This window comes from Aedes aegypti, chromosome 3 (assembly GCF_002204515.2).
Source record: "Aedes aegypti strain LVP_AGWG chromosome 3, AaegL5.0 Primary Assembly, whole genome shotgun sequence".
Classification (NCBI taxonomy): domain Eukaryota; kingdom Metazoa; phylum Arthropoda; class Insecta; order Diptera; family Culicidae; genus Aedes; species Aedes aegypti.
Window position 1 is genome coordinate 307,973,325 of NC_035109.1, and position 21,211 is coordinate 307,994,535.

General features: G+C 40.0%; 5 protein-coding genes across 5 annotated transcripts; 2 read left to right on the forward strand and 3 right to left on the reverse strand.

The window, feature by feature from the left end:
* Window positions 1–1,280: 1,280 nt before the first annotated feature.
* Window positions 1,281–1,682, forward strand: LOC110678181 (histone H2B-like). Its single transcript, XM_021850804.1, has one exon. The coding sequence runs from the start codon at window positions 1,281–1,283 to the stop codon at window positions 1,680–1,682; it is 402 nt and encodes a 133-aa protein (XP_021706496.1).
* A 904-nt stretch (window positions 1,683–2,586) lies between these two features.
* Window positions 2,587–7,676, forward strand: LOC5575700 (peptidyl-prolyl cis-trans isomerase-like 2). Its single transcript, XM_001662088.2, has 3 exons — window positions 2,587–2,748; window positions 2,811–3,911; window positions 7,208–7,676. Exons 1-3 carry the CDS (start codon window positions 2,717–2,719, stop codon window positions 7,641–7,643), a joined length of 1,569 nt encoding a protein of 522 aa, XP_001662138.2. The 5' UTR covers window positions 2,587–2,716; the 3' UTR covers window positions 7,644–7,676.
* Window positions 7,620–8,527, reverse strand: LOC5578503 (probable peptide chain release factor C12orf65, mitochondrial). Its single transcript, XM_021852281.1, has 3 exons — window positions 8,474–8,527; window positions 8,225–8,410; window positions 7,620–8,168 (listed from the first exon to the last, which is right to left on the reverse strand). The coding sequence occupies exon 3, from the start codon at window positions 8,116–8,118 to the stop codon at window positions 7,690–7,692; it is 429 nt and encodes a 142-aa protein (XP_021707973.1). The 5' UTR covers window positions 8,119–8,168; window positions 8,225–8,410; window positions 8,474–8,527; the 3' UTR covers window positions 7,620–7,689.
* Window positions 7,635–8,594, reverse strand: LOC5575698 (MIEF1 upstream open reading frame protein). Its single transcript, XM_001662090.2, has 3 exons — window positions 8,474–8,594; window positions 8,225–8,410; window positions 7,635–8,168 (listed from the first exon to the last, which is right to left on the reverse strand). Exons 2-3 carry the CDS (start codon window positions 8,399–8,401, stop codon window positions 8,130–8,132), a joined length of 216 nt encoding a protein of 71 aa, XP_001662140.2. The 5' UTR covers window positions 8,402–8,410; window positions 8,474–8,594; the 3' UTR covers window positions 7,635–8,129.
* A 7,633-nt stretch (window positions 8,595–16,227) lies between these two features.
* Window positions 16,228–16,539, reverse strand: LOC5578499 (histone H4). Its single transcript, XM_001663838.1, has one exon. The coding sequence runs from the start codon at window positions 16,537–16,539 to the stop codon at window positions 16,228–16,230; it is 312 nt and encodes a 103-aa protein (XP_001663888.1).
* Between the last annotated feature and the right edge of the window lie 4,672 nt (window positions 16,540–21,211).

Sequence of the window (21,211 nt, forward strand, 5' to 3'; positions counted from 1 at the left end):
TCGAAAAAATGGAATATGCTTATCCCTGGTTTCCCAAATTATGGATTTGCGGCGCCCCGCTTGTTGCTGGCTCACGGGTTTGAAAAAAAAAATCAAGAGAACTAGCGACAAGCAGAGGAGCCTCGGATCCATATTTTGGGGAGCAAAAGTTTTTCTACCAAATTTCTTCTTTCAGTCCCATGACAATTATGTTCTATCACACATGACTATCTAAAGCTACTACATTTCGAATTCAATAAGCAAATCAGTTGGTTTTCATGATTTAATATTTGGAAATTTATGTTTGTTTCACATGACAACCTAATGTTGATACACATGTTATTATACCGTGAAATCAATGATGAAATCTATATGGCTACCACACTCAAATCATGTGGTTTTCCTCATTGCGCAAATCTATAAGTAAAACACACGACCTTGACGTGTAGATTTTTCTCAGTGTAACAATCTCATTGCGCAAATCAATGAATCGACCAACTTGAACATGATGATTATGACACAAGATAACCATAAGCAAAACACACTGAATCCGTGTTGGAGTGATGATCTATGCGTCCATAGGTTGACACATACGAATCTGAAGAGAAAGCTTTGGGAACTTATGTGGAAAAAATATGTAATCCCTGTCGTCGGTTGATGAATCAATCCATGAAGCAAGACACAGGAATTGAATGTGTAGCACACACGAAGTTTGCAAGAAAATCATAGCAAATCGATATGGACGTTCATGAATCGATCCATAATTTTAAACACACAGATCGAGCGTGTGGATTTTTATCAGTGCGGAATTGTTCACGAACGGATATTTCATCCACAGACAAACAGACGTAACACTTAGAACAATTCTCGATCAAAACCATAGTCACGAGGACATGTACGCCCAATGCTACAATCGGTGTGTTTGGCAAACGGGCCAACAGATGGCGGTAGTGTGTAAACGTCAAATACGAACAAAAACGTTACGAGCGCTGCGGGTGGCGGATTGGCCACCTACCATATTTTTCAAAAGACCGTTAAATAGGTGGTCGATGGACAATGATGAGAGTGTGACGTCTGTTTGTCTGTGTTTCATCTCTACACAAAATCCCAGCATGAGCGTGTCGACGATTCGAGGAGGATCTTTTGGTTCAGTGTAGGGGCCGCTTGGCGCGCCGCCGATACCCGCACATCAGCGTCGGCGGCGTGGCGCAGCGGCTCACAGTTTCCCGAGAAATGCCGGCATCAAATTTAGCGAATAACTCGAAGTCAACGGTCGGTTTCGCATCAATTCAGTTTCAACCATGGCATCGAAAGCAAGTGAGAAAGCGAATGCTGGAGCAGCAGGTGAGAAAACGGGCAAGGCAAAGAAGACCATCTCCAAGGACGATCGGAAGATGGCCAAGCGCTCCGGACCTCGCCGGAAGGAAACGTACAACGTCCACATCTACCGGGTGCTGCGCCAGGTTCATCCGAACGCTGGAATTTCTTCGAAGGCCATGAGCATTATGAACAGCTTCATGGGGGACATTTTCGAGCGGATTGCCACCGAGGCGTCCCGCTTGGCCAAAATCAACCGGAAGAAGACGATGTCCTCACGGGAGATTCAAACCGCCGTTCGCCTGTTGATTCCGGGGGAACTTGCCAAGCACGCGGTCTCTGAGGGAACCAAAGCGGTTACAATGTACACCAGCTCATTGCCATAAACGTAAGTGACAATTAAAACCTATGTTAAGATAAAAATGGCTCTTTACTGAAATATGAAATACATGCTTGAAAAGTATTTGTGTAGATATTTTTCCTTCCGGTGAAAAGAAAAAGTTTGGTGGGATGATTTCAGGTTTGTCTTGTTTAACGCGATTCGACAAGGGAAGAGATGTCTGAAAATTGTAGTTGAAGCAAAGCATCGATTATGCGGAAAATATTTTTTGTTTGTTGATTTTCTCCTGTTGCAGGGCTAGTAGCAGATCTCTTTTTAGAATCTTAGTTACTTTCTATTTTCAATGGAAGGTCTTTAAATTTCTGTTTTAACCTAAATGGTCTCTAAAATCTCATCGCGGAATTTCGAATTTTGTGTGAAAATGAAAAACCCGGTCAGGAACAATTCCAATAAATCGAGCGTGTACTAGAATAATGGCGTGTTTCGTCCAGGGATGAACGAAACAGGGCGTAAGTCAAATGATTGATTTCTCTTCTGAGAATAAAGATGACAAGATGCGGGTTTGTTAGTATTTTTTACTTCAGAACGATGCAATCTTGCGTACTGAGGTGAAAAAATGCAGACCAACTTGCGTCTTGTCGCCGTTATTCACCGAAGAGAAATCATTCATGCGACTTACGTCCTTATGAGCCTTTGCATGCTATAAAACGTTTGACTTTTACTGTGCGCCCTGTTTTCAAGTTGCCCGTAAGAGAGAGCGAGACAGCACCAACACAAGGCGCACAGTAAAAGTCAAAAGAACAAAAGAATTGATGGCACGTACAGAGGCTCATTCTGGCGTGTTATTTTCAAAAAATCGATTGATCGGAATGAATAAATCGATTTTAGGAACATCGCTTCGAAATCGCCCACTACTAATGTGTTGTGTAGACTTTTTGTTAGAGATTTGACAGTTGTCAGTTACTGTCAGAATCGTTTTAGTTTTGTGTAAAAATACGAAACGTAAATTAAAAACAATCGATTAGAAATTCCACTTATTTTCAAACATTCTGCTGAAAACTCACCTAATCCCGCTACAAAATGGGGAAAAAACAACATCAAAAAGATAAAATGTAAGTAGCAAAGTTAAAAAACTAGAATAGCATTATTGAAACCATTAATTTTGCTTCATCAGGTACCTAACGTACACGGAGTGGTCCGAGTTCTATGGTGGCCACAAAACGGCCTCGGTCGAGAACGAACAGATCAAGTTCAAGCGCCTCCCGTTCGACCACTGCTGCCTATCGATGGTTCCGTTTGAGCACCCGTACTGCGACAAGGACGGCAATGTGTTTGAGCTGCAGGCCATCGTCGATTTCGTCAAAACTTTCAAGGTAAATCCGGTAACGGGAGCGCCCCAGGATGGCAAATCGCTGATCAAGCTGAACTTCAGCAAAAACCACGAAGGCCAGTACCACTGTCCGACGTTGTTTAAACCGTTTACGAAAAATTCACACATCGTGGCCAACGGTAAGACGGGGAATGTATTTTCCTACGAAGCCATCGAACAGCTCAACATCAAAGCCAAGAATTGGAAGGACCTGCTGGATGATACTCCTTTCACGAGGAAGGATTTGATTACGATTCAGGACCCGGCCAATTTGGAAAAGTTCAACATCAGCAGCTTCCATCACATAAAGAAAAATCTGAGGGTTCAGACGGAAGAAGAGCTGGCAGAGAAGAAAGATCCCCAGGGAAGACTGAAAACGATTTCGATGGAAACCAGAGAAATTTTGACCCAACTGGAAAAGGACTACAAAGCCCCCGAGGAAAAAGTCGTGGAGCATAAGGTGGCGGACAAGTTCAATGCGGCTCATTACTCAACGGGAGCGGTGGCCGCTGCTTTCACTTCGACCTCGATGGTCCCGGTTCTGAATCACGAAGCGGCCATAATCGAAGAGGATGTGATCCGATACGAAAGGGTTAAGAAGAAGGGCTATGTCCGGTTGCTGACCAACTTTGGCGCGTTAAATTTGGAGCTGTACTGCGACCAGGTCCCGAAGACTTGCGAAAACTTCCTGAAGCACTGCCAGACCGGGTATTACAATGGGTGCTTGTTTCATCGATCGATTCGGAATTTTATGATCCAAGGCGGTGATCCGGCTGGCGTTGGGAACGGAGGAACGTCGATCTGGGGGAAGAAATTTGCCGATGAAATTCGTCCGAATCTGACCCATTCCGGGCGGGGGATCCTGTCGATGGCCAATTCGGGACCGAACACCAATGGATCACAGTTGTAAGTTTTCAATTGCATAATTATTATTGTTAAAAAAGTAAGAGGTTGTTTCCGAGGCACAACCGCCAAGTTGACGTTGGATAACGTTAGCTTCATCTATTTCCTGGCTTGAGACCGACACAAACTTATGAAAGATTTCTACTGATAAAAATCCAATCAATTTTCATATTATTTGTGGCATGTCAATTCTGTCCTATTATGGACATTGTGTGCACAGAAAATCTGTGGTGTAAGTTTAGTTCGGTTAACACTTCAACACCCATAGACTCGGTCAATGGAAGAAGAAGCATGAGCGGTAACTCTTGCTTCCCAAACAAATATTCCGGTCGAACGTTAGGTCCACGCATGATCCACTAAGATTGGTTGCTTTAGTAGGTTCCGAATCCAGTTTGAGGTTGAGGTACTTCTCCATGAAGTCCGCGAGCTCCATGTTCTCCTCTTTGCTCAAATCGATGTTAAAGTTGCCAGTCACGTTAGTTGGCATTATGCTTTTGATACTCGAAGAAGTTCCGCACCATGAAGAACTTTTTCTGCTTCATAGTGGTGTCCGGGGAAATGTAGAGGCAAGCGCTGTCAGCATCATACCGAAGGACATCCAACTGACTCGTCATATCCGTGGAGAACGCGCTTAAACTGAATTGCAGCACAATTTCAAACAAAACGGGTCACAACTATGCATTCGATGTAAAAGAGTTAGTACCAGAGACACTTCATCTATAACTATTAATTAATTAATTAATTAATCAATTAATTTATTAATCAATTATAATTTTAATTGATTAGTTTTCTAGTTAGCTGTTAGTGACACCAATCCTGTTAGCTGTTAGTTTTAGCTCTTTGTTTGACACATTGATACTCTGATCGCTCTAGCATGCATTACATGTAGGTAGCGACGACGACAATTGAAATAATTAAATTTCTGTTAGATATCCGGTATTTCCCTAAGAAATTGCCTACATTTAGGCATTTTTATCACAATTCTTGAATTTAAGTATTCATTATTTCTTTACATATTGCATTATTAAGAATTTTGCAAGCATATTCGAATTCAGGGAGCTCATATTCATTATGTAGAGTTGTTTAAAAAAAAACAATAATCGCTTTGACAAGTGATCAATTTCACCCCGAAATGAGATTCCCCGATTTTCTATTTAAGGGATGATTTTTAACACTAAAACCACATTTGTTATAAAATTTTGGCACATGAGCCAAAGAGGCTGATTGTCGTACTTGTATTCAGTTGTTTGGCATTTTCAACATGATTAAAAACAGACAAGAAAAACCATGAAATATTATCAATTTCACCCGAAATTACGGTACCGTAATCCGGGGTATCATTGATCAGCCGGGTAACATTGATCGGAATGACTCATCTCGTAATAAGTTGGTATCATCATTTATTGATGAAACATTTCCAAAGCATGAATGTTGCTTCTCTTTCTTTTATTTATGAACTATTAAAAATTAAGATTTTTGCAAAACTTGCGTAATTTTATGCGTAAATTTGTCAAGTTTGCGAAACAATGATTTCAATGGTTAATGATGACACTACCGAAGATTCATGTCTCACATAGGTTCTGAAAGCGATATGAGCAAGGAAAATGCGGGTTTCAACTAAAAATGGCATCGCAAAAAACGATTCCGCTGTCAAAACTTTTATAAGTATGTTCAATTAGGCAACATTAACGAATTACTGTTAAGAATGTAGAATTATTTTAGGAAATTGCCTACCTTTAGGCGTATTGAGCTGTTTGAGGTGTTTTTAATTTTAAAATAACTCAAAAAATAAATGAGATGTAAGCGTTTGGACATCATATTCGGCTTCTGTGGTCATGATTTAAGTAAGTAGCGATATTTTCAATATTACCGAAGATTGTTTACATGGATGATCAATGTTACCCCATATCAGCTAAATGATAAAATCACATACAACATTTATGTAAACATACTCAAATCTTTCAAAAAACAAAATACAGTCTATAGTTACGAGCTATGGGAGGCAAGACGGGGTTGGTGGTCTGATGGCTACCGCTTCTGCTTCATATGCAGAAGGTCATGGGTTCAATCCCAGGCCCGTCCCTTTCCTCGTACTTTGTAGTTGTATACCTCTCACTTGCTTCTATCTTCCATTCTAAATATATCACACTCAAACTATTCGTTCATAGCAAACGCTAGAACCAGAGACGGACAAGAAACCGTTTCCCTAACGCTTCCTACTTCCACGCGCACGCCTTCCTTACGCCTGATACATAGGCAGTCTGCTAACCACAAAAGCAAACCTCTCTGCCATGCCTTTCCCCTAACCCATACACTCCCGCATGAACTGACGTGGATGCAGTGGAATATACGGTCTACGTGGGAGTCAGTTCAATGCATCATCAATTCCTCCCCCTTCCCCTCATTGGTCTGCATTCTGACGTGGCAGGTGCCATTGTTGTCTAAAAATAGAAGATCACCAGCACTTATACACTGAGGATGCCTGTTAGTCCCAAGCAGTCATTCGGTTGGTTCCTTGTGTAAGTGCAGCTGATCTGGCGATACTGGAGTGCATCCACGGGCGGCCAATCAAGCTCAAGCTCAAGCTATAGTTACGAGCTATGGGAGGCAGTACTTGTTTTAAAAATATAAAACTCTGAACATTTGCATTTTTGAATTAAATATTTAAGAAATATCCTAAAAACTGATCAATGTTACCCCGGATTACGGTACATGTAAACTTCAAAACGTCAAATCCTTATAACAGCAAGAAAAATGTACTTTTCTATGAAAAATAAGACATGCCTCGATATTTACCAATTTTTCTATAGTTTAGTCATGAAAATCAATAGTTTTTATTATTTGAGTAGATTCGTAGAAAGATTTCCAATCGATCGGTGCAAGAATCTTGAAAATTTATGGGGCGTTAGTAAGTTATTAACAGTCAAAATCTAACCACTTTTCATGACGCGAGCGATTTTTCGTTTTTCGAAATTGTACCCCAGTATGTTGCCGTAAGACGTTATCCAACGTCAAAATTATTTAACTCATTACGCGTGCTAAAGATGGATAAACTATGGGTGAAATTATGAAAAAAAAAATCCACGTGCTCGGCTGGGATTCGAACCTAGGACTCTTGAATACCAGACGAGCGCTTTACCAACTAAGCTACCGACACCGAGCCACTTGGTGACCCAATAAATTAGAAGATTTCAGTGAACAAAAATTGAGGTTTTTCCAGCAGTGTTATACGAAATACAACAGCGCGACGACTGAAGTGTTAATAGCATAAAATAACGATAGATTTTCCATTTCTCCAGCTTTATAACGTATCGCTCGTGTCGCCACCTAGACGGAAAACACACAATTTTCGGCAAACTGGTCGGAGGTCTGGAAGTTCTCACCGAGATGGAACGCGTCGAGGTGGACAATCGAGATCGACCGATTGAAAATATCTTCATACAGCGTGTGCAGGTATTCGTAGATCCATTCCTAGAGGCGGACGAAGAACTAGCCAAGCAACGTTCGGATGAATTGGAGCGCGTGCAACGAGAAGCGCAAGAGAAACAGAAGAAAACGGCTAGAGCTCAACCCTTGAAGGTGTTCCGCTCCGGCGTCGGCAAATACCTGGATAAAGATGTTACAAAAAGGCTTGTCGAACCGGAAGCGTCTACCAGCGGAGCGGACCCCACGTTGACGAAAAAGCGCAAAAAGGAGGAAACAATTAGCAAATTAGGTAACTTTAACTCATGGTAGATTACAAGCTTTATATTTATGCACTATACACTATCTAAAAACGTTATCAATCTGGCTGTCCGAACTCCCTTTCCTTCCAAGCTTTCTTCATCTCCTGCCGTTTGGACCGGCGACGCGCAGCTTCCGAGTGTTTCTTCTGATCGATTCTCCTCTGTTGGGCCTCCACCGATTGATCCCCGTTCTCCAGTTCGTCCAGCTTGGCAACCAACAGGCGGCGGGCCTCCTCACGGTTCTTGAACAACGACCTCGAACTGTGGCACTGGATCACGATTCCGGTCGGTTTGTGCGTCAGAACCACTTTATTGTTGGTTTTAGCCACGGCTTGACCACCGGGACCGCTGCCCCGGACAAATGTCTCCTCTAGATCGTCGTCTCTCAGTGCTGGTACCTTGGAGGTGTCGATCGTGGTTTTCCATCGGATCAAAGGGCTTCGGAAAGATCGAACTTGAACAGCTGATCTCAGTAAAGTGAACATCGTTTTGTGTGCTAAATTACTCGGGCTTGGTCCAGCAATGCTCTGCCACGCTGAAATAACATAATTAACGTTAATTTTCTTCTATCATACAACTGGATTGGATTACCTTGTAACAAAATTCAATCTCCTTCGGATCGCACAGGGTGCGATTTTGATCAAATTCCCGCCGAACTCGTTGCAGGAAATATTCCTGATCGGTGAACTGCAACTGGGAACCGTACCGACGTAGGTCTCGATATAACCGAAGGATCAATCGACGTGACGTTAACGATGGGATGGTCATTGTGCTTCCCTGAAGGGTTTGATGAGTTAATTACGAGGTAGATTTTAGATCATGGGAAATAAATAAACTTACATCAGAATCTCGATCGAAATGCTGGAATCTTTTGAAAGCACGTAATCAACAAACCTAGCTGTCAAAACCGTCAAAACAATCGGCGCTCGTCACTAAAGAGTCTAAATTATAAAGAGACGAAATCTGATCATATTCAAAATAAATCAGCTAGCAACTATGCCAAATCTATTACGCAGCACTGCCAATGTTGAATCCCATGCTAAAAGTGAGTCACAGGTTTTATGTGTTGAGTTTTCACAGGTTTGGGTAACGAATGAAAAATTGACTGAATGTGTGGAAAACCAATGTAATGAGTAGAGCATTCTTTATGCAAAGCATGAAAATTGCAACCGACACTCAAGTATTCAGAAAATATGCTACTTCAGAAGAAGCAAAATTTTCGTGGGCGGTAACATTTTTGTGTGAGTCGTTTTCAGCTTGTGTGAAAAAGTGTTTGACAAGTCTCCTGCTCGATTGGAATGACATTGACAGTAAACTTGGAATTCCAATTGGAACATTTCGCTTCTTTGCTTATAGTTTCTTTACTCGTCACATTGTGAAAAGTCTACACTGTTGTCACAGGGCTGATAGCGGTCAGACAGCAAAGTAATATACGGAGACGGGGATTTTGGTTGTTCCAACGCACCCAAGTAACACCAAGCATTAAATCATTGCACTAATTCAATAGATAATCAACATTGCTAATGCAAATGAACTCTAAAGTAACAACTGTTAAAGTATTACGCATTACAGTGGCGTTATGCAAGCTTCAAAATACTGCGTATTTTATTGTCGCGACATAACGGTCATAATGACATGTGTGGCGCTGCATTCTTACGATGTTAATGAACCCACCGCACTATTCAAATATTATTCTTGTAGATTGAGTAAAAAGATATTTAAAAAAATGTTTGTTCTTATTTCTGTCGGATCCATAATATATAGCTTTAATCTTGCCTGATTGCATTGCCTCGACAAATGTTTCATTGCACACTGTGGTTTTTGTGCACTTGACAGATTGAATGATAATGATCATTTCTGTATAGCATGGCCTACTCAGCTATATACATAACTACCACATCTCCTTTTCTATCCACTTATCCGCAAGCGGGAATGGCGGCTAGTGGGTGCTGCTTGATGGTGGGTGGGATTCAAAATTTGACGTTTGTTGGAGGTCGTCAAAGCAAGTTTCACCTACCGGAGACAGCAGTCTTGTCACCCAGAGGAGAAAAAGAAGCATCTATCGGAGAGTAAATTTGGCAATTGTCTTAAGGGGGCAGGATCCATCATCAATTTCGGAATTTTGAAAAGCAGTTTTTTCGTTCAAAATCAAGAAAATTAACTGGAAAATATGTTCACTGTATTCAATTCTACAACTGCAACACAGTGAACACATTTTCATCGAATAATTTTCAGTTTTGAACAGAAAAACTGCTTTTGAAGTTTCGATGATGACGATGATTACGATGACGGAGCGTTGATCGTTAAACCATGATAGGTGATGATAGTTTTGGAAAAAAAATGTAAATCTAAATGTGTAAATATATTTTAAAATGCATCCCGGAAAAAGAGTCCTTCCACAGATTCCCATCCTATCCCAATTCTAAGCAAACAGAGCGACGCCGGCGGTACAAACAAGCTAGGATCACCCATGAAAATGAATGAACTCTCGAGCTATCCCGATGCTACGTTCCTGCGGAACACATATTTCTGAGGATGTTCAGATAGTGTAGGTTCCGGATATGCTACAAGAAGAGTGTTTTGTTTTATGAGAAGCGCTTGGTGAGAGAGTGTTGTTAAAGCTTCTGAAAGCTTGAATTCTTACGAAATTGATGTTGGCTGGGTTGGGCGAATTCCTGGTTAAATATACATAAAAATAAACTTTCTTCGGACAGTGTGCTCACTCTAGCAGTTGGTATTTCAACAACTTTTCTACGACGGAATTCGAATTGTTCAAGTTAAACTTTTATCAAAATGTACCGCTCTTTCACATTGATATTTTGCAAACATCAAATCCAGCGTGGACAAAATTTCCACTGGTGGGTGCCCTTGCTTTGACGACCTCCAACAAACGTCAAACTTTGAATCCCACCCACCATCAAGCAGCACCCTCAAGACGCCATTCCCGCTTGCGGATAAGTGGATAACGAGAGATGGTCTTGTATGACATTAATTATTTTTTAGCGATTTCCTGCGTATAATCATTCAGATCAATCCTGTGGTTGCTCTCTTTTATGCACGTTAAGATGAATATTTGCAACTTTTATTGAGCACGTAGGTCCCTTTTTTATGAATTTTTCACTTGAACCTTTACTCATCTTTTTCCTTCAATGGGAAATTTAATTACCATAGAAACCCGAATTTATATCCGGTTTTGAAATCCGTATCCTTTTCTACCTCTTTGATGGTGCGGTCAAATTTTCAAATTTTCTTCTACGTTCCTTGAGTCCATTTTTGCCTTTTCCTGATGGATATTCATCCGCCCTTTATGCATTTCCCTCCATTGAGGCGAGATATGCTTGCCTTCTCCGGTAGGATTTTCATCCACCGTTAAGGCGTTTCCCTTCATAGAGGCGAAACATTCTTGCCTCCTCCGGATGGATTTTCATCAACCGTTAAGGCGTCTCCCTCCTTTGAGGCGAGACTTTCTTGCCTTCTCCGGGTGGATTTTCATCATCCGCTAAGGCATCTCTCTCAATTGAGGCGAGACTTTTCTTTTTCCCTCGAGTCTGATCCGATGAGATTCTATCTTTCGGAAAATCAGACGTTTATAGTTAACCTTTATAGATGCCTTGAGATCTATTCTGATCCAACTTCCGACTGGTTTATCCGCTGTTCTTGGGTTCTTGCTCGTCGCCAATGTGGTATTTGTGCACTTGACAGATTGATTGAGTGGTATTTGTGCACTTGACAGATTGAATGATAATGATCATTTCTGTATAGTGGTTATCACGCCCAATGGTGTAGATGTAGTTGTGAACCTTAGAGGAAAACAATATGCACTCTGTCTCGAAAAACACCCAGAATCCGGGTGTAAATTTTTCAAATAGGGTCCTAAAGCCCTGTCCCAATTTTAATGCCAAACGCTCAATTTTCTAATGTTTTCCGTTGGTTTGAGCCCAAAAAACATTTTTTTTATATTTTGTCACACCCCTTGGCTTAAACTCAAAATGTGGGTGCATTTTGTTTTCCGTGTCTCTTCCGAAATGTCAGGTATAGGGACAACCCCAGTGTTAAAACTAAAACCCCTGTGGTGTTTTTGTCGACTAAGCGAACGTCAAACATGATCTTAAGTGTCAAGGTTCATTCATGGACTCAATTTTTAAATTAAAGTTTAAACATGATATAGCCGTTATTTGAGCGGGAAAAATTGCTAGAGTAGTTGCAGTGAGATGCTCTTTCGTGTTATTGAATAAAAACAAGATTTCATTAAAAATTTTAGGACTTAATGCGTAGTATGCACCTGAAACGTAAAGCGCTCAAGTAAAATTTCTCTTTTTTACCAAAGTAATTTTGACAGCTGATCCAATATGAGCGAAGTGTCACTTTTACTTGCGGAATAATTGAGCGGCATATTTTTCCGTACGGAAAAGTGACAGCTCCATTTGATTTGTACAGCAGGCGTTACCGACGTTATGAAAACAGCTTTACTTCTCAGCAGCGTACAGCTCAAGTAATTTCGGTAGCGGAATCATTCCTTGACCGTTTCTTGTCCTATCCTTTTGCACAGTACTTATGATCAGCGTACCGGCCATAATTGGGTAATATTTCCATATGCATTTTGATGAGTCTGGAAAGCGTGTGCAAGTTTCTTTGAGGAAAACAAAAACAAACTGTGTATGACGAGCGTATGCTAGTCTTCGTGAGTTCAAATGTCACCAAGCTCTATAGCATGGCCTACTCAGCTATATACATAACTACCACACACACTAAAATACAAACATTCAATACACTATAGAAGCCACACCTAATCAAAACCTAGGTCATGTTTACGAGCATTGATAATTTAACGAATCGAAACAAATATTGGATGATTTGTTTGAAATTCGATGCTCTACAAACCCAAAAACTGTACAACAATAGAATGTATAACATACTCGTTTATTTTCCAGAATCCATTGTTCACGTAAGAACTATTGCTTCAGCAACTGCTGAAGATAGATTTGTTTAAGAATAGAGATTTGGATACCCGTAACGCGGGTAGATCACCTTTTCGTAATGCGTTACGGGGTAAGATCTACCAATTTGAACCCTACACGGAAAGAATGGAAAATTCTATTCAATATATTTTATATGCGATTGAACTCATTTATATTTTTTATTCATTGCAATGCTTAAAAAACAGATTCATTATAAGCTTTGCTATGCATAACTCAACAATATGATTAGCTGAACATATTGATCATTGGTCTGAGGACTTGGTCAAATGTTCACGTTGCTCACTTTCAATCGTTTATCAGCAGCATTGTAAAAAAAAACATTTTTTGAACGGGTCAAGTGTTTTCGTTTCGATTTTTGCTGTATATCGTATCAAAATAACAGAAAACAAACCGCACTTGGTAAGTTTATTCTCCAGACCGCACTTCCCTGATGTGTAACCGTGTATTCCAAAAACTGCAACTTAACTTTTTCGCAGAATAAGATCCGGTTCTTTTGGAATTTATGGAGACATGCAATCGTTCACAAACGCAAAAACTGATTCCGGAATGCCGCCTACAGAATCTGCAGTACTTCAAGCGAGGATTCACCATTTATCAAACACAACTTCCGATAAGGATCATCAAGCTGCAACGGTTCTCTCCAGCAGAATTAAATCAATTTTACATGAAAACGCGGGAAACGGATCTGGATCAAAGCGGAACAAAAATGCACGGATTGGAAGAAACATTAATTATGAGTGGCAAGAACAAACATAATTATACTCATATGATTTATATGAAAATAAATGTGTTTCATGACAAAATTTACAATATTAAGTTTTTCTGACCTTTGTTTACCGTGACTAAAGAAAAATGGCCATTTTTATTCATAACACGTGATTCTTGAACTTTAAGCATTAAATACATAATTACCGAATAATCTTTTACCAATATAAAACCCGTTTATACTAGCCAAGCTTAATACGCTAAAATGCATCACAAAGGGTGAATAGACCGAATAGGGTTTTAGAATGATATTTAAGCCATCTAGTATAATATTTTCTTAGCGTGTAGTCTCATCTTGTTTGTCGGGCTAGGGTAATATGTTCTGGCAATTCAAGGATTCGCGATACAAAGTCCTTGTTACTGGCAACAGTTTCTTAAAATTAATCTATTTTAACTAGCAGATGGTTAAAGACTCGGAGTTGGTCAGTCCCGAGACTACACTTGAAGCCAGGATAACAATCATGAGTAGTAACTCAACAAGGACTGTAAGTACAGGTAATTCAAGGACTCACGTGAATTCTGATTACTAAACAAATTTTCTAGCTTGATTCGGTTTTGCTGCTAGCATAAAGCCCCTTTTTTCTAGTACTTTTCTGGGACTAAACTAAAAGCGAAACAAGGATGTGACTAGAGTTCCGTTGCATGGTCAAATATCAGTAGTACCGATTTGGTTCCTCAGAAATTTAATCGATTATGTTTGCTAATGGGGCGCGCCATCGCTGAGATGTAAATTTCTATGAAGGGTGTAAATAGCGGGACCTTTTCATCATAGTCGATTTTTATCAATATCTGAGGAATCAAAACAAGAACTGTACAGAAATCGATGCTTCATTATTTATCAAAGGAAATGGAGTAATGCGACATGCACTATACACTAAGGATACGGGTAATGCCACAATAGATCTAAATACTGGTCGCAGTGGCGCATCCGAACAGAGAAAAAAAAAAGAGATTTGGAGCACACAGAATGTCCCCTAAAACAAATTTATTTTCAATAAACACAGCCTTTGGAATTCGATACTGTTTCTCTCTGAGCTTTCCTAGATGATAGCGCAAACTTCCTTAAGTTATATATTTTCGTTGTGGACTCTTTCATGTACCCAGCAGCAGGTGTAAAATATGAGAATAAAATATCCACCTCGTCACCCAACAAACGAACCAACTTTGGTACCGCATCACATTGCTTGCTTTTTATAATGCTATTAAATATATATTGAAATTTATGGAAGCTTCTTCGGTACAGAGGATTAGGACGTCTGAAATTCACGGATCACCAACACCATCAGCAATCCAGGTTCAAATCCCGTTTCAATGCAAAAAAAAAACAAACCAGATGCGAAGTAAAGAAATGATGTGCGACGAAGTTGCTTTGTTTATTTTTGCACGCATGCCCTAAATGAACATGGTTCAAAGCATAACTGTGCATACTCAAATGCTGTTATGAAGCATTTGCACTAATATTGCATTAGCAATGCGACAGTCATACCAGCTCGTATTACTTTAATTTGATTATAGTGGGGCCCTTTTCGACTTTAAATCTGCTTTATTTGGCTTTTGTGTCTTTGTCTATAGGATTTTGTCACTTAATAATAAAATTGTATAGTGCTCTCTAGAGCAAAACTAAAGTATTCATATATAGTTTCATCAGGTCCGTCGCACTCGGGCTCAGATTGGGTACCACTTCTAGTACTGCATTCGGTCCCTCGGTAGTGAAAAAGGTACCCAAGTTTGACACATCGCAGTACACTTTTCACGGCATTCTAGATTACCTTATGAGCCATAAAATTTTAGGCATTTGCAAGGGACATGAAGGTCTTTAATTTGTCTTTGGTTTCATGGTTATTAGGACAATTACTCAATTTTGGGGAAATTTACCAAATTAGGTAATTTGGCTTTAAATACATTAGAAAACTATACTCCATATTTTGTTGATTTAACACAAAATTGAGTTCGTCGAACCAAGCATAAGCAAATTTATTCAAATTAGCTCATTGGTATGGGTAGATACCGTTTTGATTCATATTACGGACAGCTTCAAATTCCGGACACTCTACTTTGTATGGGAAACATTTCAGACGAAATGTTTCAATTTTTGTAGTTCAAAGGTACTCACTTTCAGAGCTCGTTTTAATAGTCATTTTGAACTGATATCTATGAAAATGTATAATGCTGAACTGCCTTAGGCGTCTATTTAGTGGTTTGACAATTTGAATTGATTATACGATTTTTCTATCTCTGCTTTAAATGAGCTGTCCGGAATATGAATCAAAGTGTCCGGAATATGAGTCAAAAGTGAGGAAGCGTCCGGAATAAGAATCAGTAAAAGTACACACATTTCTATTCATTTAAAATGATTCATGTTGTGGAATCAAAATCTTCACCCACCATTCGAAAGCTAAGTGTTTTGGAGTCTTGATAACGTGGAGGAATCATACAGAATGATTTTTTTTTGTATGCTTTCTGATGAATTATTCTTCACTGGGGTCTTAAGTGTCCGTAATATGAATCAAAACGGTACTACCAGCCCTGCATTGTGGAAAGTCTACACTGTTATTATAGTGGTTTCTGCGCTCGTGTACATACACGGTACATGTCACCAACACTACTTAAAAATTGCTGGTGGAAAATATAAACAATGATCAGCTGTTCCCAGCAAAATCAAATGGCAGTATTTTCAACCAGCAAATTAGCGCATGTGTTCGTGACACCGCTCGGCGAGAGCTCAATTGTGGGATGGGAATTCTCGATTAATACAATGAAAATGGCGTTCATATCTATTCACATTAAAATTAAATTTATTCATCTGAAAGGTTCCGTGGCCCCAAAAAGGGCCATTCCCAACCTGCCTGCTTAACCACCGAAACCGTACAGGGTTCGTCCTTGGCGTTTCAGCGCGTACACCACATCCATGGCGGTGACCGTCTTCCGCTTGGCATGTTCCGTATAGGTGACCGCGTCCCGGATGACGTTCTCAAGGAACACCTTCAGCACGCCGCGCGTTTCCTCGTAGATCAATCCGGATATGCGCTTGACTCCGCCACGGCGCGCCAAACGTCGGATGGCCGGCTTGGTGATGCCCTGGATGTTATCACGGAGCACTTTCCGATGACGCTTGGCGCCGCCTTTTCCGAGTCCTTTTCCTCCCTTGCCGCGTCCGGTCATTTTTGGTTTGTTTGGTTTTCAAGAGATTAGCTTCACGAAACGTACGTCCTGATAGAAGGATGAGTACAAACTGATGCTAAATTTTCATCACTTTGCTTTTCTACACAACTTCCCCTCCGAGAACGGATCCACCAATCTGCATTCAGAACGGCAGGTGAGTAGTACTGGGCGATATGAGAAGAAATATCGAAATAATAATCGAACATATCCTACACTTCAAAACGTAAATGACTGAACCATGGTTAATTTCCACCCACAAGTATAAACTAACGAAATTCATAAAAAATGAAAATTAGCCGTGGCGTAAAGGAATCTTTATAAAATTCTTTAAAAAATACTCTTGGTGGAGTTAAAGGAATTATGTAATCCGTTTCACAAATCTTTCATTAACTTTCCAGTCGTCGCGCGGTTTGCCACCGTCAGAACCAGCGTGTTGTGAACAAAAAGCGAGGTTTTTTCAACAGTGTTGTACAAAATACAACAGCGCGACGACTGAAGTGTTAAATCTGAATTTTGGATACCACACGACACATTGTTAATATTCAACAGAGGTTCGTTCTAAAACTTCCACTGAGTAGGTGGTTCATAAGAATTTAAAATCAAAATCTTCAACTCATTCTAGCATTACACAATTACACAGCAGGGCACCGAATGACCGTCTTAAAAACGTGAGGAGAAGACGCACTCGCGATCCTGCTATGAAAATTATATGGCTGGATCTGCAAAAAGAAATTCAAACGCGTTTTTCTCAATATTAAGAAACAAAAAATTCTCAGTTGGACCCTGGTTCTAAAACCTTTTGGGAAATTATTTTAAATTTTGAAAAAAAAAAACCTCTGGAACCAATTCCGGCTTTGAAAGAGAAAAACAAATTATTACTAATAGGGTCCTAAAATGTTCAATGAAATCTTGTTTTTATTTTATAACACGAAAGAACATGTTACAGCAACTACTTTAAAATTGCTAAAGTAGTTGCAGTAACATGTTCTTTCGTAATCACACGACGCGACGCGAGACAGGACACAACACTTATGGTTCTTACAAACGTTAAAAAGATATATAAATTAAGGTACCACGGGGCAAGTGGGTAAATGGGGTAAGTGAAAACAATGCATATATTTTACTGAATATGTGAAATAACGTTTTAAACTCATGCGTAAACCTTTGAGGCCATTGAGAACATTACGATAGGTAAGATATCTCTGAGATTTTTCAGCCATTATTGCAAAATAGAGCGAAAAATTGTTAACCTGTCAACTGTTACTCCGTAACAAGTTGGCGGCGTACAATCTTATTTTAATATTTTCAGTGGAAAAAAGTTGCGGAAAATAATTTCCTGTACCACTTCTTAGTTGTCCTCTGTGACAGTTCGAAACTGCAATAAAAAAAAGTTTTAAAATTAATTCGACGTAGACCTAAAAATAACTAAATTTAAACACCTTCAATTTTCTTATCAGGTGGGGCAAGTGAAAAGTTTATCATTAGAGATTGAATTTGTGTTTTTTCTTTAAGTAGTCATAAGTAAACATGGTTCGCAATTATCATAGAAAAACATAACGTGCTGATAATTCAAGAAATACTATACTCAAGCGTTAAAAGCTATTAGAAATCATGGAACTTCTCTAAAAGATGTTGCAAAACATTACAATATTAATATGTCTACTTCGGGCAGCCAATTAAAAGGAAGACGTTGACTGAAAACTTGCAATATTAGAGAACACACGGAAATCTCGTGGAATGTCTATATAAAGCTACTTCAAAACATAAAAATGGGGTATAGGTCTATCCACATAAAAAAGATTCTAAATGCGTTATTGAAGGATTCCGTTTGATTTCTCCCGAAGAGTTATCCGACGTCATATCCGACTTTCTCAAAAACAAATAACGAGCGGTGGAAATTCTACAGAGCAGAAATGCAATTGCTGTCCTATAATGTAAGAACTAACATTGGAAATGTTGCAGTTATAACACAGACAAACAGACGTCACACTCTCACCATTGTCCAACGACCACCTTTTTAACGGTCGATACAAAAATGTGGTAGGTGGCCAATCCGCCACCCGCAGCGCTCGCATCGTTTCTGTTCGCGTTTGACATTTAAACACTATCGCCATCTATTGGTCCGTCGGCCAAACACACTAATTTTAGCATTGGGCGTACATGTCATCGTGACTATGATTTTGATTGAGATTTGTTCGAAGTGTTACGTCTGTTTGTCTGTGGTTATAATGTTGTCGAATCATTTCAACTAACATAACTGAACAGAAGAAAATTCAAGTGAAAAGAATAACATTTTCTTTGTTTACATGTTACTTATGTTATTGTTCATTGGGAAGCCTTAAGGTGAAACATCTCGGAATCCAAAGATGGCCGTCACAATGGCCGACTTGTGCCCCTACTCACGTTTTCAAAGGCACTAAACTGGAGAAATAGTTGGCAAACGTTTCTGATCTTCTTATTTTAAGCTTTCTGCTAGTGCACAAAGCCAAAATAAAAAGTTCACTGTAGTTGGATGTGTTCTTCGCGAGATTTGTGCCTTTGAAGTTGTAGGGCAATCTTAGAAGATGATTCCAAACTGTTTCACCTTAACAAATGTTAAAGCTAATAAAAATCGTGAATACAACTGTTTGTTTTTGAATTTATTGTTCAAAACGGTAAACTTTTCACTTGCCCCACTTTTAGGGCAAGTGAAAAGTAAGGAGACATTTTTCAAAAACTTTTTCTGTATTTTTTTCTTCAAATTTTCATAAAAATCAATTTTAACATGCTGGTCATTATTGGTGGGATTCACGCTAAAAAATATACACGACCTCATTTGTTTCAATTTAAAGTCTCTAGAATTTGAAGAATCTCAACTATGCGAATTCCATTACCCACTTGCCCCACGGTACCTTATACCTTTTTTTTAACGACCGGTTTCGTGCTTGATGCTGCCCATCATCAGGACGATGTCCAACTGATTGTATAGAAGGAAACGCACATATACAGCTTCATACTTGGCTAAGTACACGTCGAATGTAGGGGGTAAAATCATTTGATTTTTCGTCTGGTCAGGTAAAATAGGGGTGATGTTATTGGGGCTTCATCTTCGTTCATTAATGGTTGCTCAGCAGTAGCGATGTACATCGATTCCCAAGCGTTTAAATGCGAAGTCTTCCTCACAGGTTTCAAGAGCTTCGCATTATCCCAGTCGACGGAATGATTGAGTTCCACTGTATGTACTGTAACGCTTGACTCATTTGTTCTGCCGTTTTCAGTGGCATTCTTATGTTCTCTCAAACGTGTTTTGAATTTTCGGCGAGTTTGGCCGATGTATACCGCAGGACAGCTTTTGCACGGAATTTGGTAAATCCCCGACAAATCTCGCATAACTTATGATCTCGCCCTAAAAGCCATAGGTAACCACGTGTGTAGCTTGTTGTTTCTGAGCATTTAAATGGATTTACATGTTATTTAACAACTCAATGGTGAAGAAAGGATCATTCTCTTCCTGCCAGTGGTGTTGGTTAGGATGCTAATTCATTCATTTGCTCAGAAACAACGAGTTATACACGTGGTTACCAATGGCTTTTGGGGCGTTATCTCAGATTATGCGAGAAATCTTCCTTCGGTACTTTGTCCACCGACAAACAGACGTCACACTCTTATCGATGTCCATCGACCACCTTTTTAACGGTCGATTTGAATAAATGGTAGGCGGCCAACTCACCACCCGCAGAGCTAGCGTCGTTTTTGTTCGTGTTTGACGTTTACACACTACACTCAGAAATAAAAATAGTCACAGAATTACTAAAGTTGATGCATTAATGACTATTTTCTATCTGCCTCTCTTTCATTCTGCTGTGAACTTTCACACTAAATGTCATTTCGACTGGGTTGAAGCTTAGCGATGCTTCAACCCAGGTGAATTGACAAATAGGAATAAAATTCCCTGCAGAATGAAAGAGAGGCAGATAGAAAATAGTCATCAATTACTAAAATTTAGTCATTCTGTAGCTACCCGTGTTTCTGAGTGTACCACCACCTGTTTGCCGATCGGCCAAACACACCGATTTTAGCATTGGGCGTATATGTTCTCGCAACTATGATTTTCATCGAAATTTGTTCTAAGTGTCTGTTTGTCTGTGCTTTGTCCTTCAAGCAACAAAGACGATCTTTAAGAGTGTTGGTACTCTTGTATACTGTCTGGAAGCCATATTGCTTAAGGGTGTTCTAACCCTTCGGATATCCTCTCTCTCTGCATCAAAAGTAGTCGCGGTTTACCCTTCTACCCGTCGGTTAAAGTGCGCCAACGACTCTCCGTTGTGAACAACATTCGGTACCGACGCCCGCCCCGGTACAATCTGGAGCGACTCAAGCAACCCGATGTCGCAACTGATTAACAACGCAGCGGAAGGTGCCATTGGGTTCGTGGAAGGAAATTGACGGAACGGTTGGTTCGACGAGGAGTGTCAGACGGTTTTGGTCGAGAAGAATGCAGCGCGAGCGATGATGCTGCAGCAAGGCACCCGTCAAAACGTGGAACGATACAAACAGAAGCGAAGACAGCAAACCCATCTATTCCGGGATGAAAAGCGCCGCCTGGAAGAGTTGGAGTTCGAAGAGATGGAGCAGCTGTATCGTTCTCAAGAAACACGTAAGTTCTACAAGGAACTCAATGCATCCCGCAAAG

Coding starts and splice junctions, on each gene's coding strand:
- LOC5575700 (XM_001662088.2), top strand. CDS start 2,717: ATGGGGAAAAAACAACATCAAAAAGATAAAAT. Junction 2,749..2,810: donor CAACATCAAAAAGATAAAAT/GTAAGTAGCAAA, acceptor TTGCTTCATCAG/GTACCTAACGTACACGGAGT. Junction 3,912..7,207: donor AACACCAATGGATCACAGTT/GTAAGTTTTCAA, acceptor CCATTTCTCCAG/CTTTATAACGTATCGCTCGT.
- LOC5578503 (XM_021852281.1), bottom strand. CDS start 8,118: ATGTTCACTTTACTGAGATCAGCTGTTCAAGTTCGATCTTTCCGAAGC.
- LOC110678181 (XM_021850804.1), top strand. CDS start 1,281: ATGGCATCGAAAGCAAGTGAGAAAGCGAATGCTGGAGCAGCAGGTGAG.
- LOC5578499 (XM_001663838.1), bottom strand. CDS start 16,539: ATGACCGGACGCGGCAAGGGAGGAAAAGGACTCGGAAAAGGCGGCGCC.
- LOC5575698 (XM_001662090.2), bottom strand. CDS start 8,401: ATGACCATCCCATCGTTAACGTCACGTCGATTGATCCTTCGGTTATAT. Junction 8,169..8,224: donor AGATTGAATTTTGTTACAAG/GTAATCCAATCC, acceptor ATGTTATTTCAG/CGTGGCAGAGCATTGCTGGA.